The sequence below is a fragment of the Pantherophis guttatus genome, chromosome 14 (genome assembly GCF_059756535.1).
Source record: "Pantherophis guttatus breed Tessera chromosome 14, ASM5975653v1, whole genome shotgun sequence".
NCBI lineage: Eukaryota > Metazoa > Chordata > Lepidosauria > Squamata > Colubridae > Pantherophis > Pantherophis guttatus.
Genome location: NC_142076.1, coordinates 16756362 through 16783935, shown reverse-complemented (window position 1 = coordinate 16783935; position 27574 = coordinate 16756362). Strand labels below are relative to the sequence as shown.

General features: G+C 44.9%; 2 protein-coding genes across 5 annotated transcripts; one reads left to right on the top strand and one right to left on the bottom strand.

Annotated features, from left to right (window-relative positions):
- Positions 1 to 749: 749 nt before the first annotated feature.
- PMS2 (PMS1 homolog 2, mismatch repair system component) lies at positions 750 to 20487 on the bottom strand. The gene is made up of 15 exons (XM_034438787.3): positions 20155 to 20487; positions 18530 to 18663; positions 17191 to 17277; positions 15222 to 15324; positions 13592 to 13775; positions 10948 to 11115; positions 10025 to 10122; positions 9068 to 9167; positions 8432 to 8516; positions 7192 to 7344; positions 6152 to 7004; positions 4415 to 4582; positions 2652 to 2752; positions 2125 to 2294; positions 750 to 1549 (listed from the first exon to the last, which is right to left on the bottom strand). The coding sequence occupies exons 1-15, from the start codon at positions 20169 to 20171 to the stop codon at positions 1406 to 1408; spliced, it is 2565 nt and encodes an 854-aa protein (XP_034294678.2). The 5' UTR covers positions 20172 to 20487; the 3' UTR covers positions 750 to 1405.
- A 1741-nt stretch (positions 20488 to 22228) lies between these two features.
- On the top strand, positions 22229 to 27516 carry AIMP2 (aminoacyl tRNA synthetase complex interacting multifunctional protein 2). 4 transcript variants are annotated; one of them, XM_034438796.3, is made up of 4 exons: positions 22229 to 22612; positions 24549 to 24755; positions 26007 to 26238; positions 26985 to 27516. In XM_034438796.3, the coding sequence occupies exons 1-4, from the start codon at positions 22328 to 22330 to the stop codon at positions 27368 to 27370; spliced, it is 1110 nt and encodes a 369-aa protein (XP_034294687.2). In that variant the 5' UTR covers positions 22229 to 22327; the 3' UTR covers positions 27371 to 27516. The 4 variants fall into 4 exon arrangements, with proteins under 4 accessions (XP_034294687.2, XP_034294688.2, XP_034294689.2 ...); XM_034438797.3 differs by having other exon boundaries at positions 22346 to 22468; positions 26004 to 26238; XM_034438798.3 differs by having other exon boundaries at positions 22347 to 22468.
- Positions 27517 to 27574: the final 58 nt, after the last annotated feature.

The following is a 27574-nucleotide window of genomic DNA, read 5'->3' as shown; positions in this document are numbered from 1 at the left end:
ATTCTGGGAGTCGAAGTCCACACATCTTTAGCTTACTGAGGTTGAAATATTGCTTGTCCTTTAGGTTCCATAGAGAGACACACATGGAGCTTTTAACACTTCTAACAAGGCCATTCCTTAGATATCAAAATGAATTTTATATCTAGTATGTTCTGGCAGATCAGCATTTTAAAATAACAAAAATTTACATTAGCAGCCTGTACAGCTTTATTTTTTATTTATTTATTTATTTATTTATTTATTTATTTATTGCGATTTATATGCCGCCTTTCTCCCTAGGGACTCAAGGCGGCTTACAAAATGTCAACTTCAATACAAATCACAATACAATACCAAATTAAAATCAGTAACCCAATTAAAAACGATTTAAAATTATGTGATAAATTAATTGTTGACTGGACTATATAAAATATTTCCTAAAGCTCAACAGTTTTGCATCATTTTATTATATATTTCTTCTCTGTTCTCTATCGCACTTTTTTATAGGTGATCTAATGGCCCGCTACGATGGATCTGGGACCTATAATAAAGTAACCAATGGATTTAAAATTGATCATTCACAATTAGACAAATCAGATATTAAATGCTGTTAATAGAGAATTGTTTAAGCCTTTCACAGCAGTAAAATGCTGTGACACCATAAAACTCACAACTGGCATTAACCATCTCTCTCATACCTACAGGAACTGGCCCTCCCATTGTACACTGTAGATGGGAACCACTCTGTTAAAGCACAAAGAACACGTGTATTTTTTTTTAAAAAAATCTTTATTTACAAAACAGGTCTGCCCTAAAACAGGAAGTCCTCTAAAGCAGTGGTCCCCAACCCCCGGTCCGCGGACCGGTGCCGGGCCGTGGAGTACCCGGCACCGGGCCGCGCAGCGGCCGGGGGACATGAACGCTGCAGCGCAAAGGCTCCTGGGCCGTGCGCAATGGGCCGTGCACAAAAGCTCCTGGGCCGTGCCCCCACCCCTGCGCGCGCTCAGCGGGCCGCGGCGATAAAAAGGTTGGTGACCACTGCTCTAAAGAGTCAGTTACGTACACTCAATTCTTTCTGTCCAGAGGAAACCGATAAAATGGACAGAAAATCAATATTTCTACAAAGGCAGCAATAAGACAAGCCCATTTTGGGGGGGAACCCCCCCTCTATTTTCCCACCGCTTTTTCAAACAAAAATGTGAAAAGTCTTTTTTTCAGAGGGCAGGAGATGGAAAGTTGTGTCCAGTTATTGAGAGAGAAAGAGAAGAAGAAGGGGGGGGAAAAAAAAACCCCACGTTCTTCTTTTGCAACACAAAACCATGATTTAAGCTTCCGGTCCAGCAAAATCGAGAACTTTGCCATAGCCTGTGTTTCTAAAACGAGACTGCGGTTGCATTCCACAATAAAGTTAAGAGCTAGTAGCCTGTCACAATTGTGTAATGAGGTCCAGGTTGGCTAAGTGTCGTATGGTGGGTCTGCCGTGGGGACAGTTCCAAGGATGCTCAATTTCGCCCATGTGAGAAATCAGTTTCTTCATTTCACTGGCCGTGAGGGCGGTTCCAATCATCACCTGTAACAGGAGCAAAGTCTAGAGTTCAGTATCAATTCGTTTTAGCTTAGCCCAGGGATCAGCAATCTGTGGCTCTGGAGCCGCATGTGGCTCTTTCATCCCTCTGCTGTGGCTCCCTGTCGCTGGTTGGCTCCACAATTGATGGGGCTTTCGGTTAGGACAGGTAGAGGAAAAAGGACGGCGTGCTAGGAGGAGACTCTATGGTGGGGGAACTGGACTTCCTAGGCTAAGGGAGTGGCCAATTAGCCCCAAGCCTTACTCTCGAGGAGACCTCCTCCTGAGGAGCCACTCCTGCCTTTTGGCAGCTCTGCGTGCTCCTCCTCTTCACTTATGGGAGCTTCTGGAGGTTCTGAAGGCCCTGGCTGAATCCCCGCCTCTGGCACCACATCTTCTCCAACCTCCTCACTGTCCGACTCGAGTGCCAGCTGCACACCAGCCTCCTCGCTGTCGGAATCAGCTACTAGCTGCACAGGCCGCTGACGGGCCACAATACTTTTTGGCAAGCAAAGTCAATGGGAAAGCCAGATTCACATCCATCCATCCATGCCCCAGTTTACAGCAACAGTTATACTTACGGATTTTCGACATGCTCGAGAGGCAAACATCTGCCTTACTCTGGATGGCCTGCACATGATTCCCGGAGAATCGCTTAACATAAAGATTAATTCTTCCACGTCTTGAGGACCAAAAGTCCAGTTTTTGCTGGTTGGTAAAGATATGAGCTTCACTCTCTGAGTTACAGGAGCTGAAAGGTTTTAAAAATAACATAACGGTCACCGTCTCTTTACACTGAGATAACATTTCAACATCTAACCCAACTGCTCATGTAATAATTGCCAATTAGGAGCTAAATAATTGTAGGTTAAGTTTTAAACCGAGTGTATTTTTTTCTGGCAGGAAAAGAATATCCAACTGAACTCCAATTTCAAAGACCGTTAGAAGATCCTTCTTTCAGGCAGATTTAAAATGGAATTGTTTGGCGTGCTAATTTTTTCCATTTTAATTATTTGAAAGATGTTGCACGCTCCCAAAGCAGAGACAATCACTTTCTCCCCACTTCCGTTATACCAAAGCTAGGAGAGATGGGTAGGGCAGAACTCACCGTTTTCATCAACCACAAAATCAAATCCATTTTTTTGGAAAATCTCCAGATTATCCATTAAGATACTTTCACTCACAGCGGTTAAATTAAGATTTTGAGGCCTGGAAATGTGGGGCACAGAAAAAGAGAAGCAACAAGCATTAAACCTGAAGGCAGCCCTTCTGAAACTGTGTGCATCTATTGTGTGTGGTATGTATGTACCGTGTTTCCCCGAAAATAAGACCCTGTTTTATATTTTTTTGAACCCCAAAATAAGCGCTTATTTTCAGGGAGGTCTTATTATTTTAGGGCACATGGAGCAAGATGGGGATCCTCTTGCCGTCTTACCTGATTTCCAGCTCTGCGTTTAAATATTTTTAGGGAAGGCTTATTTTCGGGGGGGGGGGGGGAGGCTTATTTTAGCGCATGCGCTTAGAAGCCCGATTGGGCTTATTATCAGGGGATGTCTTATTTTCGGGGAAACAGGGTATATATGTATGTATGTAGAGATGATAGATAGATAGATAGATAGATAGATAGATAGATAGATAGATGATAGATAGATGATAGATAGATGATAGATAGATAGAAGATAGATGATAGATAGATGATAGATAGATAAATGATAGATGATAGATAGATGATAGATAGATAGATAGATAGATAGATAGATAGATAGATAAAAATAGATGTGTAGACAGCTTTATGTATGGATACATAATACAGAGTTATGTATGGATAGATAGACTGTGTATAGATAGATAAACTGTGCATGGGTGGATGGACAGATAAATAGATAGGATAGAATAGCATGTGTGCAGACAGATAAGAGAGAATGTGTGTGGATAGACTGATTTTTCACACTTATGACCATTGCAGCATTCCCATGGTCACATAATCAAAATTTGGATGCTTGGCAATTGGGTCATATTTATGATGGTTTCAGTGTCCTGAGGTCATGTGTCCCTTTTTGCAACAAAAGGTAGATTATGTCTGTGTAGATAGATAAACTGTATGTGTGTGTATATGTGTGTGTATGTAGGGAGGGAGATAGATAAGATAGGTAATGATATAGATAGATGATAGATAATAGATAGATAATGATATAGATGATAGATGATAGATACCGTATTTTTCGGAGTATAAGATGCTCCGGACTATAAGACGCACCTACCTTTTTTGGGGAGGAAAAGAAGAAAAAGAAATCTGCCTCTGCCTCCCAGCAATTTTGCCTCCTTGCAGCAAACAGCCTGCTTTACTTTCAGTTTCGTTTTCAGCATAGCTTGATTAGCACAAGGGGGAAAAAAAATCTGCTCCCAGCAATTTACCTCCTTGCAGCAAGCAGCAGAGCCCTGCGCAAAACAGCTGAGAGCAAATCAGCTGAGAGTCAGGAGGCCGATCTTATCAACTTGTGCCAATTAGGCTGTGCTGAAGCTGAAAGGAGCCGTTTCTTCTTGCTGCTTGCTGCAAGGAGGTAAACTGCTGGGAGGCAGAGGCCAAAGGGTGGGGGCCAGTGGGTGGGCGGGGCTATATTCGGTGTAGAAAGACGCACCTAAATTTTCACCCCCTTTTAGGGGGGGAAAAAGTGCGTCTTATACTCCAAAAAATATGGCAGACGATCGATTGATTGATCGATAGATAGATAGATAAATAGATTTTGTGTGTTTCTGTGCATATATTCTGTGCATATATTTGCTTGTTCATGGCTTGGCATCTTAGATGAACCAATTATAGCTCAGTTTAGGAACTTTCCCCCCGTCCCAAACTGTTGAGAAGTCACTCACTTGATCAGCTTTTGCCCCTGCAGGACGGTGTGCTCTTGCAGCATCTCAAAGTTGTATTTTTCATCGGTAGCGTGCTGATCGACGATGAAGAGGTCCGATTTCAGCTTGGCGATGATAAAGCCCAGGTTGAACTGGCCAACGATCTCCATATTAGCAAACATCTCTTTCCTGCACGCAGAGGGAGAAACACAGAGAGACGTAGACTGTCAGACCTGCCTCCTCTTTTTTAAAACCTGGGGGGTTTTTTCTCCCCCAATTCTCGAATCCAAAACTCTTAATATCCTCACGGAAGTCACAAGCCATCAATTCTTTGCTACGCAGAAAAAGCTACGTTAAGCCTTCAAATCTAAGGCTGGACTTGCTTTCTTGCGTTTGAGGGAAGACCGATCTGCTTAATGACAGCCGTGATTCATTTAACGACAGTGGCAAAAAAAAAAAAAGGGTGTAAAATTAGGTGTGACTCACTGAACACCCGCACTGCTTAGTGAAGGAAGTTCAAGTCCCAATTGTGATCATAAATCAAGGACTGTAGAGTCTCTACAAAGTCACTCAAGAGTCATAACCCATAAGGCTAAAGGAAAAGGTTCCCCTCGCACATATGTGCTAGTCGTTCCCGACTCTAGGGGGCGGTGCTCATCTCCGTTTCAAATACGAAGAGCCAGCGCTGTCCGAAGATGTCTCCGTAGTCATGTGGCCGGCATGACTCAACGCCAAAAGCGCACGGAACGCTGTTCCCTTCCCACCAAAGATGGTGCCTATTTTCCTACTTGCATTTTTTACCTGCTTTCGAACTGCTAGGTTGGCAGAAGCTGGGACAAGTAACAGGAGCTCACCCAGTCATGCGGCACTAGGGATTCGAACCGCTGAACTGCCGATGTTTCGATCGACAAGCTCAGTGTCTTAGCCAGCCACCGCGTACCCTTCATAACCCATAGGGACATCCTATAAATCTGACAGATTACAAGTTCTCCAGTTACAACAGTTTGTTTAGTGACCGTCAGAGTTACGATGGCAGTTGGAAAAAAAGTGACTTGTGACCGTTTTTCAGACTTACGACCGTTGCAGTATCCCTGTAGTCACGTGTTCAAAATTCGGATGCTCGGCAACTGGTTCATATTTATGACAGTCGCAGTGAACCGAGGTCACATGATCCCCTTTTACGACTTTCTGACAAGCCAAGTCAATGGGGAAAGCCGTCTTCGCTTAACAACCGTGTTACTAACTGAACAACTGCAGTGATTCACTTAACAACTGTGGCAGGAAAGGTCGTAAAATGGAGCAAAACTCCCTTAACAACTGTCTCGCTTAGCACCACAAATTTTGGGCTCCATGGTGGTCGTAAAGTCGAGGACTATCTGCATAAAAGAATCTTTCTAAATATAATACAAATAAAAGAATAAACAAATGAGAGTGGGGCGGTGGCCTAGAGGTGGAGCTCTCACCTCACAATCAGGAGGCTGTGAGTTCGATCCTAGGTAGAGGCAGATATTTCTCTTTCTGGAGAGAAATGAGAATATATCTGCTGAATATAACTCCGCATTGGCGACAGGAACGGCATCTGGCCAGTAAAACACTCTGGTAGTTCCATTCAGTTGCCCAGACTACTCCACCCCGCAAGGGATTATGGGGTCATTAAAAGGAGATGAAAAAAATAAACAAAGATATAAACTTAGCAGCGGTCAACAGCATTTCCAAGAACGCCTCTCTTCTCTGGCGAAGAGAGGCGAGCCGCCATACCTTATTTCCTTTCTTAATTCATCTTCCGCCGTTTTGTTTTCTCCCGGGCTAATCTTTGCTCTGAATTTTCTGAATTTCAACATTTCTCCTTCGGTCTCCTGGCGCTTAATTTGCCTCTGGATTCGGCCCGTTAAGCTGCTCCAAGAGACGGCTAAAGGCACCGTCCTCTTTTCCATTTTGACCGGGACGTCATACAAGGGCTGCGCGTCAGAGTCCTGTTCGGGGGTCATCGCCGAGAAATGGGCTTTTGGGGAAAGAGGTTGACTGATCTTAAAACGTTTTGCTTTGGGGGATGAAGCGGCTTGTCGAGAGAACCCGCCTTCTTCGTTCTGGTTTGGTTCGGAGGGCAAGGAAATCCCGCTAGATCCACATTCGCTGCTCTGGATTTCTCCACTAGAAACACTGGATTTTTCTTTGGAAGAATCCCCAGCACTTTCGGCTCTAAAATGGACGGCCGTTTCTGGCGTGCTCAAACCCCCATCTGATTCGGCGGAGACGCTCCCCAAACCAGAATCCGTATCTTCGTTCGATTTCTCCAACTTCCTTCCCGCAAGCGGGGAATTCCTCGAATCCACCTCGCTTCCGTCTTCGGATCCCTCGTTGAGAAGAATTTTCTTTCGGGGAGAGGCGGAAAAACCGGCAAGCATCTGGAATATTCCTTGGCTGGCGGTTGGCCTGTGTTTCGGTTGGGCTCTCTCGGTCTCCCGAAGAGCAGAGGTTTTCCCTCGAGAAACGGATTCCTTCAGACGGGCAATTATCGTCGATGTCTCGTCCCGATTTGGAGAAAAAGGCTTGGTTGATGTCTCTGAGGGAGACGCCTCTCCCTCGTTTCGGAGGAAGCTTTTCAAGTTCCCTGCCAAAAAAAAAAAAGAGAACCGTTGTGATTTTCTTAGTACAGATAGTCCTCGATTTATGACCTCAATTGAGCCTACAATTTCTCTTATTAAGTGAGATGGTTGTTAAGTGATTTCCCCCCCTTTTTTTTAAGCAAAAAAAAAAAAAAAAAAAGGTTTTGCTTAAACGGCAACTTGACTTCCTACCTTCAACATCGGTCAGCTTTTGATTCACCGCCAATTTATTAACGTCAGTGCCAAACATCGCCATCAACGATGTTTTTAGGATTGCTAATAAAAGCTTCTCTTCCTGGAGCAAGATCTGCCTTTTATCCGGAGTCACGTTGATGTCCACGCATCCTGAAATCAAAAACATTCACCGGTCTTTGGTTAGCTTGCTCTTTCTTCGCACTTACGGATGGGCTCCATCATTTAGGCCAGAGGTGAGATTCAATTTTTCTTTTAGTACCAGTTCTGTGGGCGTGGCTTGGTGGGCTTGGCGGGTGTGGCAGGAAAAGGATACTGTAAAATCTCCATTCCCTCCCCACTCTAGGGGAAGGTTACTGCAAAGTTCCCATTCCCTCCCGACTCCTGGGGGAAGGATACTGTAAAATCCCCATTCCCACCCCAGTCCAGGGGGAAGGATACTGCAAAATCCCCATTCCCACCCCAGTCCAGGGGGAAGGATACTGCAAAATCCCCATTCCCACCCCAGTCCAGGGGGAAGGATACTGCAAAATCCCCATTCCCACCCCACTCCAGAGGGAAAGATACTGTAAAATCCCCATTCCCTCCGCACTCCAGGGGAAGGATACTGCAAAATCCCCATTCCCACCCCAATCCTGGAGGAAGGATACTGTAAAATCCCCATTCCCTCCGCACTTCAGAGGAAGGATACTGCAAAATCTCCATTCCCACCCCACTCCAGGGGGAAGGATACTGCAAAATCCCCATTCCCACCCCACTCCAGGGGGAAGGATACTGCAAAATCCCCATTCCTACCCCAGTCCAGGGGAAGGATACTGCAAAATCCCCATTCCCACCCCATTCCAGAGGGAAAGATACTGTAAAATCCCCATTCCCACCCCACTCCAGGGGGAAGGATACTGCAAAATCCCCATTCCCACCCCAGTCCAGGGGAAGGATACTGCAAAATCTCCATTCCCACCCCACTCCTGGAAGAAGGATGCTGCAAAATCTCCATTCCCTCCCCACTCTGGGGCCAGCCAGAGGTGATATTTGCCAGTTCTCTGAATTACTTAAAATTTCCGCTACCGGTTCTCCAGAACCTGTCAGAACCTGCTGGATTTCACCCCTGGTGCTAAACGTTCAAACATTGCAATAAGATAGCAAAGCACTGTGGACTTAATGATGATAATTAAGCGGGCCAAATTATCTCAATTTATAAAAACAGGAGCTAACGATGAAGATAATTTATAAAACTCACCAGATTCTGCACGGACATTAAGAACAATAAATGGATATTGGTGCCTGTTATACATATGATAGATTTCATTTACAACTTTGGAAACCTGTTCAGAAAAAGAAAAAAAATAACAGACGTCGGTTGAATTTGGTTGAGATTTAAAAAGATATAAAGCCCCCCTGATTGGCATCAGTGATTCACTTAACAACTGTAGCAAGAGAGGTTGTAAAATGGGGCAAAATTCACTGAACGACCTAACAGAAATGTTGGGCTCAATTGCGATTGAAAATTGAGGACTTATCTGTACAGTCGCAAGATGAGAATCAAGAGACGGTCTTGAATCATCTTCATTTAACGACGCCATAATCCCTTGCGGGGTGGAGTCTGGGCAACCGAATGGAACTACCAGAGTGTTTTACTGGCCGGATGCCCTTCCTGTTGCCAATGAGGAGTTTTGTTCAGCAGATATAATTCTCATTGTGTCCAGAAAGAGAAATATCTGCCTCTACCTAGGATCGAACTCATAGCCTCCTGATTGGGAGGCGAGAGCTCCACCTCTAGGCCACCGCACCACTCCATGGGAGGGTCTTTGAATCCCAGAGACAATTTTTTTTAAAAAAATTGAGAATTTACTCCTGCAGGAAAAAAAAAACATACCTTTCCTGGGTCACACGGCCGCTGGTTAATAAAAAAGAACTGCCGATCCGTTGTGCTCCTCCCATCGCCGTGATTGCACTGCGAAACAAATCCTGCGATGCTGTTTCAAAGGAACGCGATGTTAAGAGAATCCCATAACAATAGCAATTAGACTTACCGTATTTTTCGGAGTATAAAACGCACCTTCCCCCCACCTAAAAGGGGGTGAAAATTTCAGTGCGTCTTATACACCGAATGTAGCCCCGCCCACCCACTGGCCCCCAACCTTTGGCCTCTGCCTCCCAACAATTTACCTCCTTACAGCAAGCAAGCAGCAAGAAGAAACAGCCCCTTTCAGCTTCATCACAACCTGATTAGCACAAGTTGATTGTCGGTTGGATTGGCCTCCCGGCTCTCATCTGTTTCAGGCTGCAGAGATTCCCATTGCCTATTGCTGCACGGGCCTCTGCTGCTTGCTGCAAGGAGATAAATTGCTGGGAGCAGATTTTTTTTTTCCTTGTGCTAATCAAGCTATGCTGAAAACGAAAATGAAAGTAAAGCAGGCTGTTTGCTGCAATGAGGCAAAATTGCTGGGAGGCAGAGGCAGATTTATTTTTCTTCTTTTCCTTACCAAAAAAGGTAGGTGTGTCTTATAGTCCGGAGCGTCTTATACTCCGAAAAATACAGTATATACCGCTTCATAGTGCTTTTACAGCCCTCTCTGAATGGTTTACAGAGTCAGCCTCTTGCCCCCAACAATCTGGGTCCTCATTTTACCCACCTCGGAAGGAAGGAAGGCTGAGTCAACTTTCAGCCAGTTAGAAACGAACTCTAAGCATTATTAGCCTGCAATACTGCATTCTAATCACAAGGAAGGAAGGAAGGAAGGAAGGAAGGAAGGAAGGAAGGAAGGAAGGAAGGAAGGAAGGAAGGAAGGAAGGAAGGAAGGGAGGGAGGGAATTCCAATTTTTAACTTACGTATAAAGCTTAGAGGGCAGAGCAGAAACGTTCAAGCCGTATTCTTCACAGACTTCTTCGCTCGGTGGCAGCTGCACAAAGGGAATCAGGGTTTGTACCTAGGAACAAAATAACAACCTAGGTAAAGGTAAAGGTTCCCCTCGCACATAGGTGCTAGTCGTTCCCGACTCTAGGGGGCGGTGCTCATCTCCGTTTCAAAGCCGAAGAGCCAGCGCTGTCCGAAGTACTTGGTAGTACAGTGGTTTAATGCACCCTGTTATTAACACAGCTGCCTGCAATTTCTGCAGGTTCGAATCTCGCCAGGCTCAAGGTTGACTCAGCCTTCCATCCTTTCTAAGGTAGGTTAAATGAGGACCCAGTTTGTGGGGGCAATAAGCTGACTTTGTATAAATATACAAAAGTATGAAGGCTATTGCTTAGCACATTGTAAGCCGCCCTGAGTCTCCGGAGAAGGGCGGCATATAAATCAAATTAAAAAAAAAAAAAAAGACGTCTCCGTGATCATGTGGCTGTCATGACTCAACGCCAAAGGCGCACGGAACGCTGTTCCCTTCCCACCAAAGGTGGTTCCCTATTTTTCTACTTGCATTTTTTACCTGCTTTCGAACTGCTAGGTTGGTAGAAGCTGGGACAAGTCATGGGAGCTCACCCCGTTACGCGGCACTCGGGATTCGAACCGCTGAACTGCCGAACTTTCTGATCAATAAACTCAACGTCTTAGCCACTGAGCCACCGCGTCCCCCTATAACAACCTATAGTGAAATTGAATTCCCAGATGCTCGAATTTGCAAACCATCATGCACCACGCCAGTCAAGCTAACTACACATTTATGAGGGGATCCTTGGTGTTCTCTGAATTTGGTTGGTTTTTTGCCAATGTTTCATCCGCCAAATGAGCTAATATCATCAGCCCTGTTCTTTACCTGTTTGTGTCCAAATATGGCGCCGATGTTTTCTTTTAAAGTAGAACTTCCGCTGGTGCTCACTACAACCTGCTTCTTCCCTTGGCCCACTTGGTTGGTGCAGTTAATTCGAACCCCGGTGCAAATGATGCAGTACGCTTGTAGGATCTGGACCATTTTGGTAAACTCCTTTTGGGCGTGGAAAAGAGAGGGGAAAAAAAGTTGCACTCCTTTAGGTGTGTGTTAGAGAGAGAGAGAAAAAAGTGATTCGATCAGATCTTTATGATGATCCGAGACTTGCATATATATTCGATAGTGAAACCATTATTACAAAGAATAGTAAATGTTGTGCACCGTCCTGAGTCCTCCGGGAGAAGGGCGGTATATAAATCTGATAATAAATAATACATAAATAAATAAATAAAAATGTAAAGGTTCCCCTCGCACATATGTGCTAGTCGTTCCCAACTCTAGGGGGCAGTGCTCATCTCCGTTTCAAAGCTGAAGAGCCAACGCTGTCCGAAGACGTCTCCGTGGTCCTGTGGCTGGCATGACTAAACGCCAAAGGTGCACAGAACGCTGTTACCTTCCCACCAAAGGTGGTCCCTATTTTTCTACCTGCATTTTTTACGTGCTTTCGAACTGCTAGGTTGGCAGAAGCTGGGACAAGTCACGGGAACTCACCCCGTTACGCGGCACTCGGGATTCGAACCGCTGAACTGCCGACCTTTCGATCGACAAGCTCAGCGTCTTAGCCACTGAGCCACCGCATCCCTTAAAGAGTAGATTTTCTTATTTTCTTCCCAAAATGCCACTTGTGATCATAGCATTCCTGCCATCTTTTTAACGGAGGATTTCCTAGTCAATATCTCCGTGACCTTGGGAGATGTGGACCAAGAATGGACGATGGTAAATTTAGTAAAATTAAGAAAAAAATAAGCAGGGAATTTTAAATGCTGTATTTAAACTTAAATCTAGGATGGGGAGTTCACGAAACACACTCAAGTTTCTTGCTGCTACCCTATTTTCCCCAAAATAAGACATCCCCTGATAATAATTTAATAATTTAGACATCCCCTAAATAATAATTTATAGAGCCGAGGTGGCGCAGTGGTTAGAGTGCAGTACTGCAGCTACTTCAGCTGACTGCTAGTTCAGCAGATCAGCGGATCAAATCTCACCGGCTAAAGGTTGACTCAGCCTTCCATCCTTCCGAGGTGGGTAAAATGAGGACCCAGATTGTTGGGGGGCAATATGCTATTTAGTATACTGCCTTTGGTGTAAGCCGCCCAGAGTTCTCGGAGAGTGGGTGGCATAGAAATATGAAAAATAAATAAATAAATAAATAAATAAATAAATAAATAAATAAATAAATAAATAAATAAATAAATAAATAAATAAGCAAGCAAGCCAGCCCAATTGGGCTTTTGAGTGCATGGCAATAAGGCCAAGCGCTTATTTCAGGGTTCAAAAAAAATATAAGACAGGGTCTTATTTTCGGGGAAACACGGTATTACAGGCATCTAAAAACTAAGCCATTCTTTATTACAATGTTTATACAGTTATTTTTCAGCAAGGCTCTTTTTTTTCCCCAAGAGTGAAACCGTGTGACAAAAAACAAACATGCACGCCAGTTTGGACATCAAATATAAATAATGTTCTCATTTAAGATTAAATATTCATTCATTCATTCATTCATTCATTCATTCATTCATTCATTGAATTTATATTGCTGCCTATTCACACATGGCGACTCATGGCGGCTTACAGAACAAATTACAAATATTTTAGCCAGTTTATCTATTGCTAGGCAGGTCAAACCGACTATGGTTCTAAGCATTCAAACAGTACAATAAGATAGCAAAGCACCGTGGACTTTTGAGGGGTTTTAAGCCCAGTGTTGTGGCCCCGCCCTCTGAGCCTGTCCCATCGGAGGAAGAAAGCTCCGAGCATGAGGAAGAGGAGTCAGCCAGGCCTCCCACTCCAGGCCCCTCCCCTCTGGCATTGTCTCAAGTGCCGGCCGAGGGAGAGGAGACAGCTGATTCGGATCAGAGTGATAAAGAAACATCATTCCTGGACGCACGCCTCCGAAGGCGTGATAAACGATTGCAGCAGCTCAGGAGGCGTGCTAGGGATTAGAACTGAGTCACTGGACCACACCCCAGAGACTATATAATAGAGGGTGGTGGTCAAGGATTTTTGTGACGAACAAAGCAAACCTTGGATAGTCACTAAAGCCTCGTCTGGAGCTGCTGAGAGAAAGATTTAAAGTGTCGGACATTTGGACTCTTGAGTATTTGTCTTTCTGTTTTACTTTGAAAATAAAGTCACTTGGCAGACGGTGTGTCTATCGCTGCCAAGTGGGAGATAAGAACTGGGTGCGTTCCAAAGTGTTTCCTTAACCCTCGACTGGCTGTGTGTGTGTGTGTGTGGGTACGGGGACAAATCACCCTTCTGAATATAGGATTACAAGAAGAAATCGACGTTATGCGTTTAGGCTGAAAGTCCGATTTAAACCGAAAATTCTGTTTACTTAATTTACACCTCAGCAAAGGCGGGGCAATGCTTTATTTTTTAGCCTGTGGGACTTGCCCTGGTTTCATTTCCTCAGGAAGGGGCTCCTTTCTTCCTGCTAAGTGTTAAAAACAAGGTGACTGGTTCAAACCTTCTTTATGTTACGCTGAAATTCTTTGTGTCGAACCGGCAAAGTAAGAAACAGCTGCTGGACGCTGACGGTGGTCCCCTGTGGCCGGGAGAACGGGACTCTCCTGGTGATGTTCCCGCTGTGATCAAACGCCAGGCGGGTCCCGATATTGGCGGACTTGTGACAAGTGACAATGGAAACATTGCTGTGTACGAAGGAACGCAATTTGTTAAGGAATTCGCAGAGCAACCCTTGAGTAGCAAGGGTGTGCGAATGAAAAGTGATTGAGAGTAGTGAGGGAATAACACAGCCAACACACAGATACACTTGAGTTGTGTTTACTTTCAGGAAATAGTAAGGCAGAGTCCAATAAACAGTCCAGGTCATACACAGATAAAGTAGTAGATAGTAAAACAATACTCCAGGGATAATCCAATAACAAAGTCTTCTTACCAGTCGTCGTAGTCATACACATAAACAGTTGCAAACAGCAGTAAATACCACACAGCAAACAGCAAAGAGCATCAAAGAGAAACAAACCATGTTTCTAGCTCCCTCTTAAGGACATTGGCTACAGAGCTAACCAATCAGGACACAGTATGATGCAATACAGCAGTCTTAAATATATATATAAATAAATATATATTGATGGTTTATATATTGCCAACCCAACAAGTGAGGTAAAATCATTTCCTAACACAATTGTTTTCATGGTTAATAAGGAAACGCAGAGGCAAGGAAAGATTCACATCGCCACAGGGATGCTGGGACCGCCGGAACTCTGAGGACCGGGTGTAACCACCATTGGTTCAACATCGTCATAACTTCAAACAGCTGCTGAATGAATTGTTATAAGTTGAGGACTGTTGTGGCCCACCAGTGGCCAGCGAAACTGGTGGCAGACTCGGACAGTGAGGAGGTTGGGGAGGAACATGGGCCAGTACTGGAGTCTGGGGAAGGCTCTGATGACTGCTCTGCGTCAGAGGCAGAGAGGGAGCCAGGGCCGACCGACAGTTACCAGCTGCCTTCGGAGTCGAACATCAATGGGGCAGAAGAACAGCTGGAACCTGTTCCCGATGTGCGCATGCGCAGAGCTGCCAGGAGAAGGGAACAGCTAAGGAACAAGGGTCGACTCAGGAGTAAAGCTTCAGGTGGACGGTGAATAGCCCCTCCCAGAAGGAATAAAGAGGAGCGAAAGGGGAGGGGAGTTTGCAGGAGACAATTAGTTCATTTCATTGGGGTGAAGATCTGTTCGTGACTCTCAGAAACTCCTTGCCAAATATTTTCTTTTACAGCCATTGGAAGATATCGGCTTGGCAGCTCTCCAAGCCTGATAAGGTCTGTGGTTGTAAATTTACCCTTGAAAGACTGTTTGCTGGGACTTTGCTGGATGTGAATGAGAGGAATTCACATTAGTTTTGTCGGGACAAGGAGTCTGCTTCGTGCTTTTGGGAAGCTTAGGTCAGAAGAAGGACTACCTTTATAATCATTACTGCAGGGGTAAAATTCAAATTTTTTTCCCTACCGGTGTGCACTTCTGTGGGGAGAGAGGGTTTGGTGTGCATGTACAGAAACGGGAATAAATGAAGCCAGCATAAGATTCACCAGTTGCTTTAGCTAGAACACTTCCCCACGTGGACAAGCTTCTTACCTTAACGCGCACAAAGAGCTCAGAGCTTCGCCTCGAAAGCCAAACGTTTCCACGTTGATGAGGTCAGAAAAGTCTTGGATCTTGGAAGTATAATGCTTCAGTGCTGGAAGAGATATTTGAGAGAGGTGAGAGGAGGGATGGAAACAGCGGGTTCTGACCCAGCTCCCCAAACACGACAAACTCTCTGGATTTAAATCAATGATTCCTTTATTAGGAGACCCTGGGTCCAGTGCCTGACGCGCAGATGCACAGAAGGCAGAGGAGAGGAGAGCAGTGGAAATCTATGGGCCGGTCCTTGGGGTGGAAGAGCAAAAAGTTTCTCTCTCAATGCAGGCTAACAAGTCTGTCTGGCAGGGAGATGAATAGTTGTCTGCCACATCTATTCTATTCTTCGCCCCCTGCCTTTTATCCCCAGAGTTAGGGTGGGGCTTTGCTAGCAGTGGTGGCTCTTCCGTCCCAAGGACCGGCCCATAGATTTCCACTGCTCTCCTCTCCTCTGCCTTCTGTGCATCAGGCACTGGACCCAGCTGTTCCTCCTCTTCCTCATCAGCCACCTCCAGACCTGGGGGCTGTTGACTCTCCATCTGAGGACTGACAGACAGCCCAGGCTCCTCCTCTTGTCTCTCTCTCTCTCTGCCAGCTCCATTCCCTCTTCCCCCTCGGAGCTCTCGGGTTGCCTTGATGCTGACCCTGACTCCCGCTCCTCCTCCTCATCTGCTGCTGGAGGGGCCAGCTGCTGACAGGCCACAATACAGGGTTTCTCTAGGCTGCCCCCCACAGCCTAGAGAACCGACGGGTTAGGTTGTTGCCAAGGGTTCATTGCCACCCAATTTTTTCCTGGCAATTCAGAAAGCACTGAAAACTATATATATTTTTAACCAGACTGTGTTCTGTCCCAGCTACGGACCCCAAAGAACGCAGCACACACGAAGTCCGTTCAAACCTTAGTTTACTAAATAAACCAGTCTTTTACAACAACGGCTGTTAATTAATTGCATTAACAGCCGCCAAGAATTCAAAGACTAATAACTGAAAGCTTACTATTGTTGGCAGAATGCCCAGAAGCAATTTGCAGGAAGCTGATAAGATAAGCAAGACAAGACAGGAAGGTATGTGAACAGAGTTGTTCCCTGCAAATTGCTTCCGTCGGTGTTCCTCCTTAAATAGGCTAAGGGAGTGGCCAATTAGCCCCAAGCCTTACTCTCAAGCAGACCTCCTCCTGAGGAGCCACTCCTGCCTTTTGGCAGCTCTGCGTGCCCGTGCATCGAGAAGAGGCTCCTCCTCTTTGTCCTCTTCACTTATGGGAGCTTCTGGAGCTTCTGAAGGCCCTGGCTGAATCCCCGCCTCTGGCACCACATCTTCTCCAGCCTCCTCATTGTCTGACTCAAGTGCCAGCTGCACAGGCTGCTGGCGCAGCACCACACCAGCCTCCTTGCTGTCGGAATCAGCTACTAGCTGTACAGACCGCTGACGGGCCACAACAGGCTGTGGCCCCTAGCAAGGAACCAATTATGACTCTTTTTAATTTTCCTACATGTTTCGGAGGAGGGAAAAGTCACTAAATGATCCTTATTATACTGATGATTTTGGATCCCACCAGGGCCATCTGACCATGTGGTGTGGAAAAGCTGCAAAAGATGAAAGGGAACTGCGTGTTTGCCCCCTGTTCTCACAATCTCACAGCACTGTAAAACCCTGGGGAAGTGTTGTAAGATGGTGCTAATCCTAGCACATTTTGAAATGTTTTATTTAATTTTAGGGTCGGGATGCGTAAGCTTTGTGGTTTGGATTATCCAGGTTTCCAAACGTTGCATTATAAAAATAAAAGGCAGCAATATCTTACCATGCAAAAACAGCTGCCTTCATTTTTTTTTTTTTTGAATAAAAGTAGTTCTTTATGGAAGAACTAATGTATTAACTGTAAGTAATATTAAAAATGAATAGAGGTAGACATAGAAATACAGCATACTCAAGCCTGCAAAGTTATCCTCTTCTACGCCACAACCGTTATCAGAGACTTCAATAAGATCCGCTCCATAATCTTTAAGCTTCACTTCTATAAATGAAAAAACAAATAACGAAGATTAAATTTCCACGATTTCCTGCCTTCTTCCCTCCAAATACTACTAGATCCGTGATGACGAACCTATGGCATGAGTGCCACAGGTGGCACGCAAAGCCCTTTCTGCGGGCATTCAAGCTGTCGCCCAAGCTCAGCTCCACCACGCATGCGCGCGCACCTCCTGCCGGCCAGCTGATTTTCAGGTCTCTGTTGTACATGCGCGGGGAGGGGGCATGCGTGAGATGTGGGGTGGGGATTGTGCAAGCATACACAGGGGGCGAGGGGGTCATGCACGCATGCACGGGGGGGGTGAGGGGGAGATGGCACGCTCCTGCGTACTGGTTTTGGTCCCAGGAGGCTGTAGGGAGGCCTACTAGGCCCAAAAATGGGCGCAGGTGGGTCGCACGCACATGTGTGGAAGTGTTGTGACCCCGGGCCCGGAAGCTGATTTATCTTCACATGCTGAGTCGGAGGATGATAGGGAGGAGGAGGAAGCTGGCACGAGCTATGTGCCGGAGGGGCCGTCTTCACTGGTGAGTCAGCAAGAACTGACAGTTGCTGACGTGCCTCTGGACCAAGCCAAATTGAGGAGGAAACAGAGGCCGGTAACGACGAGGGGGAGCCCTTATTGGATGCAAGAGAGAGACGTAGAAGACGTTGTAGAGAACAGCTATTGCCACGTCCCAAGAGGTATGGTCAGGAGACAGAGGGCCACACCCTACAAAGTATAAAAGGGGTGTGACTGGGCTGGAAAGGCGTGGTGAACAATTTGTTGGCGTTTTGAATGCAGTGGATTTACAACTGTTAGTTTGGAGGGTTTTTTTGATAAGAGTCTGCATTCCTGCATTAGCCTGCTGGCGGTCTGCCAAGACCTTTGGAACATTGCCCAGTAACTATTGGACTGATATATGCTTTGGAAGAGAACTATTTATTAAAGGGCCAGCTTCAGTCTCTCTAGCCTGCGTTTGTTACTGCCGGGCTATTTGAGCCTCTGCAAGGCCACTCGTGGGAGGGGACAGAACGGGGGGGGGGGCACAGGGGGCACACGCAAATTCGCAGGGTGTCAGGGCACACGTGTGTGTGTGTGTGTGTGTGTGTGTGTCACGCATGCATTGTATTATTGGTGCACGCACATGGGTGCACTTTCGGCACACGAAGACAAAAAGATTAGCCATCACTGCACTAGATAACAGCATGACTAAAACAATCTTGAGTTCCAACAACTTTAAAACAACCCGCAACTTACCAACGTTAGTAGCGCCAGCATCGAGGCTGTTTTCCACCAGCTCTTTTACAGCGGTACATAGATTCAGCACCACCTGGCCTGAGCAGATCCGATGAACTGATCTGCGATCGATTGGCTTGATCGTTTTTTCCACTCTTTAAAAAAAAAAAAGAAAAACAACAAAGCTTTTTTTAAAATTATTTTTTTTTACACTCAGAAAATATTGCGGTTCACCGGACTGTAGTCTATGGTTTCGTTTCACTTCTGCTTTCGGACTGTAAAGTTATACCTTCATTCTGAAACAGGTTTTAAACCGCTCTGAAAGGCAACCTAATCACTTTGGTGGGAGAGCAAAATATTCTCTCTTAAAACCATATTGCAGAATTCACTTACCTCTGAGCAATGCTGCAGGAAAAAAACATCACAGACATTTGCCCAAAGTGCTTGTTCTTTGTGTATGTGTGTGTTTTTTTTGAACCATGTGTAAACCACCCAGGAGTCAGGCAGCATATAAATTTAATAATAAAAATAATTTTAAAAGAATGGTTCCTATTTACAAGAAGTCAAAGCTTTACAGTTTGAATCGGTTTGGTCTAGCAGTTAAAATGTCAGGCTAGAAACCAGGAGGTGGTGAGTTCTAATCCTGCCAGTTGGGTGACTTTGGGCCAGTCGCTCTACCTCAGCCCAACCCATCTCACACGATGGTTGTCGTGGTGGGGAAAACAGGAGGAGGAAGGTATGTTCGCAACCTTGAGCAATTTATAAAACTAATAAAGGTGGGCTATAAATAAAATAATAAAATGAAGTAATGAAATGCAATAAGTACAGTTCCACTGAAATTCCGTTCCAATTAAAATAACATCAAATTATAAAATAAAATAAAGCAATGCGATAAATACATTTATACTGAAATCCCATTCCAATATAAATAATAATAAAACAAAGCAATACAATGCAATAAATACACTTGCACTGAAATTCCGTTCCAAATAAAATAACATCAAATAATAATAAAATAAAATAAAATAAAGCAATGCAATAAATACACTTCCACTGAAATTCCATTCCAATTAAAATAATAATAAAATAAAGCAATACAATGCAATAAATACACTTGCACTGAAATTCCATTCCAATTAAAATAACATCAAATAATAATAAAATAAAATAAAATAAAGCAATGCAATGCAATACACCTCCATTGAAATTCCGTTCCAATTAAAATAACATCAAATAATAATAAAATAAAATAAAATAAAGCAATGCAATACACCTCCATTGAAATTCCGTTCCAATTAAAATAACATCAAATAATAAAATATAAAATAAAATAAAGCAATGCGATAAATATACTTGCACTGAAATTCCATTCCAATTAAAATAACATCAAATAATCATAAAATATAAGAATTTGATAAATACACTTCCACTGAAATTCCATTCCAATTAAAATAACATCAAATAATCATAAAATAAAATAATGCAATGCAATAAATACATTTATACTGAAATCCCATGCCAATATAAATAATAATAAAATAAAGCAATACAACGCAATGCATGCACTTGCACTGAAACTCCACTCCAATTAAAATAACCTCAAATAATAAAATAATAAAATAAAGCAATGCAATAAATGCACGTACCCTGGAGTCAATTCCATTCTGGTTCGCTGATGCAATTTAACCCTTCGCTGCCTGCTCGCTTTTCAAACGAAGTATGCAAATGATATGCAAATGAGCCCAAAGGGGCGGTCCGGTTCTTTCCCGCCCATTTTTCCCGTCAATCGATTCTCACGGAAGGGAATCCAGGATCGGGCCGGAGCCCCAGCCGAGCCCCGCGACTCCCTTAGAGCCCGCAGCCGAGGCGCCCCGCTTCTCCCCGGGCGAGACAGGCTCGCTTGGTTCCGCGAACGCCCCCCAGTTTCCCAGGCTCGCGATGGCTTCTGGGTAGAATTCTTTTCCTCCAATCACCGCGGCGAAGCTTTCTCATTGGTCCATCTACGCACCAATCGGGGAGTAAAAAGGAAGGTGGAGTGAAATCTTACCGAAGCTTAGTATATGGGGGAAGGGAGGCGGTGTGAACAGCCACCAGTTCGGGTACCTCATGGAACCCAATACTAGAATAGAGTAGAGTAGAGTAGAGTAGAGTAGAGTAGAGTAGAGTAGAGTAGAGTAGAGTAGAATAGAATAGGGAGTAGGGAGTAAGGTAGCATAGGGTAGCGTAGCGTAGCGTAGGGTAGAATAGAATAGAATAGAATAGAATAGAATAGAATAGAATAGAATAGAATAGAATAGAATAGAATAGAATAGAATAGAATAGGGAGTAGGGAGTAAGGTAATGTAGGATAGGGTAGGGTAGGGTAGCGTAGGGTAGAATAGAATAGAATAGAATAGAATAGAATAGAATAGAATAGAATAGAATAGAATAGGGAGTAGGGAGTAAGGTAGTGTAGGATAGGGTAGGGTAGGGTAGGGTAGAATAGAATAGAATAGAATAGAATAGAATAGAATAGAATAGAATAGAATAGGGAGTAGGGAGTAAGGTAGCGTAGGGTAGGGTAGGGTAGGGTAGGGTAGAATAGAATAGAATAGAATAGGGAGTAGGGAGTAAGGTAGCGTAGGGTAGGGTAGGGTAGGGTAGGGTAGAATAGAATAGAATAGGGAGTAGGGAGTAGGGAGTAAGGTAGCGTAGGGTAGGGTAGGGTAGAATAGAATAGAATAGAATAGAATAGAATAGAATTCTTTATTGGCCAAGTGTGATTGGACACACAAGGAATTTGTCTTTGGTGCATACGCTCTCAGTGTACATAAGGAGAATAAAATACATTCATCAGGAATAAAAAGATACAACACTTAGTGATAGTCAAGGTTACTAATAAGCTATCAAATCATACTAGGGAACAAATAAAAACAATATAATTGAAAGATACAAGCAACATGGTAATAGTCATAAGTGGAAAGAGATAGATACTAGTAAGGAAGAGAAGAATAATTGTAGTGCAGACTTAGTGAATAGTTTGACAGTGTTGAGGGAATGATTTGTTTAGCAGAGTGATGGCGTTCAGGAAAAAACTATCCTTGTGTCTAGTTGTTCTGGTGTGCAGTGCTCCATAGCGTCGTTTTGAGGGTAGGAGTTGAAACAGTTGATGTCCAGGATGCGAGGGGTCTGTAGATATTTTCCCAGCCCTCTTTTTGACTCGTGCACTATGCAGGTCCTCCATGGAAGGCAGGTTGGTAGCCATTGGTTTTTTCTGCAGTTCTACTTATCCTGTCTGTCTTGTTGGGTTGCAGAACCAAACCAGACAGTTATGGAGGTGCAGATGACAGACTCTTAATCCCCAGATCCTGAAATATACAAAGCAGTATTTCTCACGCAACTTTTCCTCGGTTCTTTGTTTATCCTCTGGAGCTGGGTTCACACGAAACGCTGACCTGGTTTGCTGAATTCACCCATTTCATAGAATATTGTATAACATGCTGTGTTATACAATATTCCCCCCAGTAGCTCAGAGTCCTCCACCTGCTTGGAGAGGAGGCGAGGTTAAGCCTAGCAGGGGCTGCAGACAGAGGCCTCCGCTGAGCCTTCTTCTCCTAACCCCAAGAAACGTATCTGGATAGAAGCCCCCCCCTTCCCCTCATGAGATGGCTTCGCTTTCTAACCCGAAGTGTGAGGTCAAGGGCCGCTTCACCCGCCTTCTACACCCCTTCCCCTCCCTTCGGAGCTTGCATCAGATGGAAGCAAAAAGACCGCACGCGGCCGACGGGGAAGCCCCGCCTCTTTCGGCCAATAGCCTTGGCGGCCGTGGCAAGTCGGCCAATGGGAGGCGCGATGGGCGGGGCGTCAGGCGGCGCTCCTCCAATGGGAGGCGGGCGCGCTCGCGGTGGGGGGGAGGGGGCCGCAGTCTGCCGTGGCGTGAGGAGAATCGGCGTCGAGGCGGGCGGGATGCCGATGTACAAGGTGAGGCCCTTTCAGGAGGGCTCCGGCCCGGCGGTTCTGGCCGAGCACTTCCCCGCCTGCATGTACCGCGTGCGCTCCGTCCACCACCCGGCCGAGGCCGACGGGGGCTCCGGCCTTGTCTCCTCACCGCCGCCGCCTCAGCAGGTAGGGAGCCGCTCGGCCCTGCGGCGCCTCACTTGGGCTGGTGGGTGGGTGGGGGAATGGGGATGACAGGCAGGCAGGCCGCGGCTCCCTGGCCCCAAGACCGCCCTGGAAAGGTTTCCGCCTTCGGACTACAATCCCCATCCTCCCCAGCCCCTCCCTCGTTTTCTGCCCCGCCCCAAGCCACTCCCCCTTGGATTACAATCTCCATCCTCCCCGTCCACTCCCTATTCGAACTACAATCCCCATTCTCCCCACCCCAGGTTTTCTCCCTGGCCAAAGCCATTCCTCTTTCAGACTACAATCCCCATCCTCCCCAGCCCCCCATTTTCTGACCCGCCCAAGCCACTCCCCCTTGTATTACAATCCCCATCCCCCCCCCCGTCCACTCCCTATTCGAACTACAATCCCCATTCTCCCCACCCCAGGTTTTCTCCCTGCCCCAAGCCATTCCTCTTTCAAACTACAATCCCCATCCTCCCCAGCCCCAGCCCCCGTTTTCGGCCCCAGTCCAAACCATTCCCCCTTGGATTACAGTCCCCATCCTCCCCAGCACCCGTTTTTCATCCCACTCCAAACCATTCCTTCGTCAGATTACAATCCCCATCCTCCCTGTTTTCAGCCCCGCCTGAATCCACTCCCTATTTTGACTACAATCCCCATTCTCCCCAACCCCATGCTTTTGGCCCTGCCCCAAGCCACTCCTCTTTCAGACTACAATCCCCATCCTCTCCGGCCCGGCTACTTCTTTCGAGTCTGCTTTAAATCGTTCCGGTTGCTCCCAAAGGTGCCTGGCTCCAGGCCCCATCAGCCCCAGCCCAGGATGGTGGGAGTTGTAATTTGAAAGCTTTGGAGAGGCGGCCTTCCTCCGAGACCCATTGGGGCCCCACACAGGGTCGGGTAGGAGAAGGGACTCCCCTCCTCCCCCTCCTTTCAGTGCCTGGATCCGGATCAGGCTGCCTTCCTGTCACTTTCACTTTCTCTTCCTTTTCCTTCAGGGAACATATTTGCAATAATTGCTTGTATGTATTCGTGAGCATACCAAATGTATATTAAAACGTATTTACAGTATTAATGCAAAGTGACTCAATGTAGCTTACAATAAAAATCAAATGGTACGGAGAGAATTAAAATTTGGGATAAACTCTTAATATAAACCCATTGAAGGGGGTTCTCTGTGCTCTCTTGAGTTTGCTTCTTTTCTTGTAGAGGTTTCATTACCCAAACGAGGTATCATCATCAGTGCTAGAAAGGAGTCAGGTTTGCAGAATGAAGACATGTGATTTTCTTGCAGTTGTTTCATTACCCAAACTAGGTAACATCAACAGCGCTGGTGATGTTTACTAGCAATGAAATGAAATTACTAGTAATGAAACATCTGCAAGAAAACAAGCAAGCTCAGGGTGCACCAAAGAGCCCACAGTCCTCCCCTTCCTCTTCTTCCCTTCATCCTCGTCCTCCCTGCAAACTCCAATCTTTCTAGCACTGATGAAGTTACCTAGTTTGGGTAATGAAACTTGTGCAAAAAAAAAAAAAAAAAACCAAGCTCAGGGAGCACAAAGGACCCCTCATGTCAACCCTGAGCTACAAATAGTCTCCTTTATTGAAATCCATTGACTATCAATGCCTACAGCCCCTCCTTTTTTTAAAAAAAAAAATTGATTTATATGCCGCCCTTCTCCGGAGACTCAGGGCAGCTTACAATGCTTTAAGCAATAGCCTTCATACTTTTGTATATTTATACAAAGTCAGTTTATTGCCCCCACAAACTGGGTCCTTGAGGGAGATGGGTGATCTAGAAACATGTAACTAATATAAATATGTATATTCGAACAAAAATATAAATAAATTGCATATAAAAAGGGATAGCCAGAATACCTGGTTTTGTTCTGACCCAATACAAAACGACGAACTGAAGGCTAACCTAATTTTCATTCAGGATGAAGTTGACCCGACACTCCAGACGCTTGAATTCCGCCAGGAAGAGATCTTGAAACGTTTGTATGAATTGAAAGCTGCTGTGGATGGCCTCTCAAAAATGATCCAGACACCAGATGCGGACTTTGATGCCACTAACATAATTCAAACAGATGACTATGTTTCTCTAACTGTCAGCTCTGCAGAACTCGATAGTCTACTTGGGAAGGCAAGTCGGATTCTGAAATGCTTGCATTCTGCCTAGAATAGTTTAACCAAAGTTGGTGGTTTATTTTTTTTTGCTTTTTGGTTGCAACAAATAAGTTGCATTCTGGCCAAACGTACATTTAGTGATGTCTATGGAGATTCTCGGTCATCCAGGTCATGGTTGTCCCAAAGGTGCTTTTTCAAAAGGCAACTGCTTTGTTTTTCTTTGAAGACATTTCACTTCTCTTCCAAAAAGCTTCTTCAGTTCTGACTGAAGAACAGAAGAAGTTTCTTGGATGAGAAGTGAAACGTCTTCAAAGAAAAACAAAGTCCAGTTGCCTTTTGTAAAAGCACTTTTGGGATTTATTTAGTGATGTTGATTCTACAAACAGTTACATTGCAAAAGTATCAGCCAAATAGTAACATAACTTTGTCCCAAGCCAACACTGATGTCATGGTTTAATTTTAGGGCTTTAAGGAAATAAAGGTATACTTGTTCAAAATTGGCCTAAAAATGCTTTTAATGGTTTACAAATAATTACTTCAGCTAGCAGGAGCAAAAAGCTTTTTAAATGAAGCTTTTGTTAATGATAAATACCACTTTGTTTATTAATAGCTAGCCAAGTAAAAATAACTAGCTCCTTCTCCTTTATTTGGGAGCGTCATTTGAGTCTCATCTCCTGTTTCCGATGGCATGGAATATCTGAGCTGGAACAGCTTTTCTATACAGTTCCAACCTCTGCAGAATATTGTCGCCTAAATATTCAGTTTCTATCAGTAGTAATTGCCAGTGGTTCACTGGTACCGATAAACAAATGTATGATTTAGAATTTGGAGTATTTTGGAATATGTTGCTTCATATTCTAAGTATTGTATGTGTTTATAGGAGGTGTTCAAATGTAGTGGTGCATAATGTACAATTTCTAAGTATGACTAATCCAGATCCAGTTCGCCATCTGTTTAGGACGGAGATCCATCCATTTTTCTATTCTCATAATGTTCTTGGAGGCCTAGCATTTTTAAGCTCTCAACTGACATGTGTAAGTTCATCTTTTGTCACCTATGAGAGCCACTTATGTCACTTATTCCATTTCTTCTCCACAGCTAGTCTAAGCAGTGTGGAAGATGAATAGGCAGTGTAGAGAATTGCAGTGCAGTTAATCTACGGAAAGTACTAAAAAAACCCTGCAGGATATTAACTATAATATGTGGAAAAGCTTTAGAAAAGTGGAAAGCTGAACAGCTCACTGAAGTCAAGTTTGTTTTAAAGCAGGATTACGGTGCTCTGAAGGACATAGTGATCAACGCGAACCCCACTTTCCCTCCGCTGTCGTTGCTAATACTCCACAGTATGCTATGTGAGAAGTACAAGATACTTTCAACTGTTCATACACACTCGTCTGTGAAAAACGTGCCAGAAAAGCTGCTCAAGTGCTTTGGTGAGCAGACAAAGAAACAATCGCGCCACGAATACCAGTTGGGTGTTACTTTAATTTGGAAAGATGGTAAGTCCGGGTGCGCTTATTAATAGCTGCTTACAGATTTAGCCCACACCATTATTTATTAAATTAATAAAAGAATGGATTTTCATTGGACATATCCTGTTTGGAGTTGTGTGGCTATATAAACCTTTTAAATAAATCTGATGTAAGATGGAAAAGGGGGAGGTACTTGATAGATTTCTTGCTTGCTGTTCATTTTGGAGTATTTGTTACCTGTCGGGCAGTATCTTATGTGAAAAATCAAACTTGACAGCCAGGGAAATGTCTCTTCCACCTACATGAGACATCATAAACGTGTTGGGAAGGAATGATGAATACAGGTAGTCCTTGACTTACAACCATTTGTTTAGTGACTCTTCGAAGTTACAAGGGCTCTGAAAAAAAGTGACTTATGACCATTTTTCACACTTATAACCATTGGAGCATCTCCATGGCCACATGATCAAAATTTGGACACTGGCTGTAGTCGCTGGGGGGTGGGTGTCATGTGATCATCTTTTTGGACCTTCTGACAAATAAAGCCAATGGGGAAGCCAGATTCACTTAACAACCGTGCTACTAATTTAAAAACTGTGACTCACTTAACAACTGTGGCAAGGAAGTTGCAAAATGGGGCAAAGTTCACCGTTCCATTGTCTTGCTCAGCCCAATGTTGGGCTCTGTTGGGCTTGTAAGTCGGGGACTACCTGTTTATACCAGCTCTGCAAGCGTCATCGGTGTCTAATGCTACATTGGGATTATCCTTCCAGTGCCAAAACCCCAGATGAAGTTCAGCATTCAAACCATGTGCCCCATCGAAGGCGAAGGGAACATTGCTAGGTTCTTATTCTCCTTGCTCGGCGCAAAGCATAACACCGTCACAGCCACGTTGATGGACAGCTGGGTCGACACCGCCCTCTTCCAACTCCAAGGAGGAAGCAATAAAGAAAAGGCAGCAGTTCTGCGGGGCATGAATGCGACCCTCGGCAAGACCTCCTGGTTGGTGGGCAACGAATTGACGGTAGCAGACGTCGTGACCTGGTGCGCCCTTCAGCAGACGGGGGACACGGAGGCCGTCCCAGCCAACGTGCAGAAATGGCTCCGGTCTTGTGAGAATCTGGCCCCTTTTAACGCTGCTCTCAAGCTACTGAAGTAGCATTTTCTCCTGTGGACAGGCAAGCAGGTTCAACTTTTTCGACCTCTCCGGTTATGAAATCTGGGATGATGTTTGGATATATCAGATTTGAGAAATAACCAAAGCTGTAATGCCAATAAAGTTCATCGGAATTGTCCTTTGCAAAATGGTACTTTTTCAGCAAGAAAATTGGGGGCCCTTGATCACATCCACCTGGTCTTGGTA

Bases quoted from the DNA above. Each gene is read 5' to 3' on its own strand.
- AIMP2 (XM_034438796.3), top strand. From the start codon at position 22,328: ATGGGAGGCGCGATGGGCGGGGCGTCAGGCGGCGCTCCTCCAATGGGA. The intron at 22,613-24,548 runs GTAGGGAGCCGC...ATTTTCATTCAG, and splicing joins CACCGCCGCCGCCTCAGCAG to GATGAAGTTGACCCGACACT. The intron at 26,239-26,984 runs GTAAGTCCGGGT...TTATCCTTCCAG, and splicing joins TACTTTAATTTGGAAAGATG to TGCCAAAACCCCAGATGAAG.
- PMS2 (XM_034438787.3), bottom strand. The intron at 4,583-6,151 runs GTATGGCGGCTC...CTCTGCGTGCAG, and splicing joins GAATTAAGAAAGGAAATAAG to GAAAGAGATGTTTGCTAATA. The intron at 2,753-4,414 runs GTGAGTGACTTC...CCACATTTCCAG, and splicing joins CAGGGGCAAAAGCTGATCAA to GCCTCAAAATCTTAATTTAA.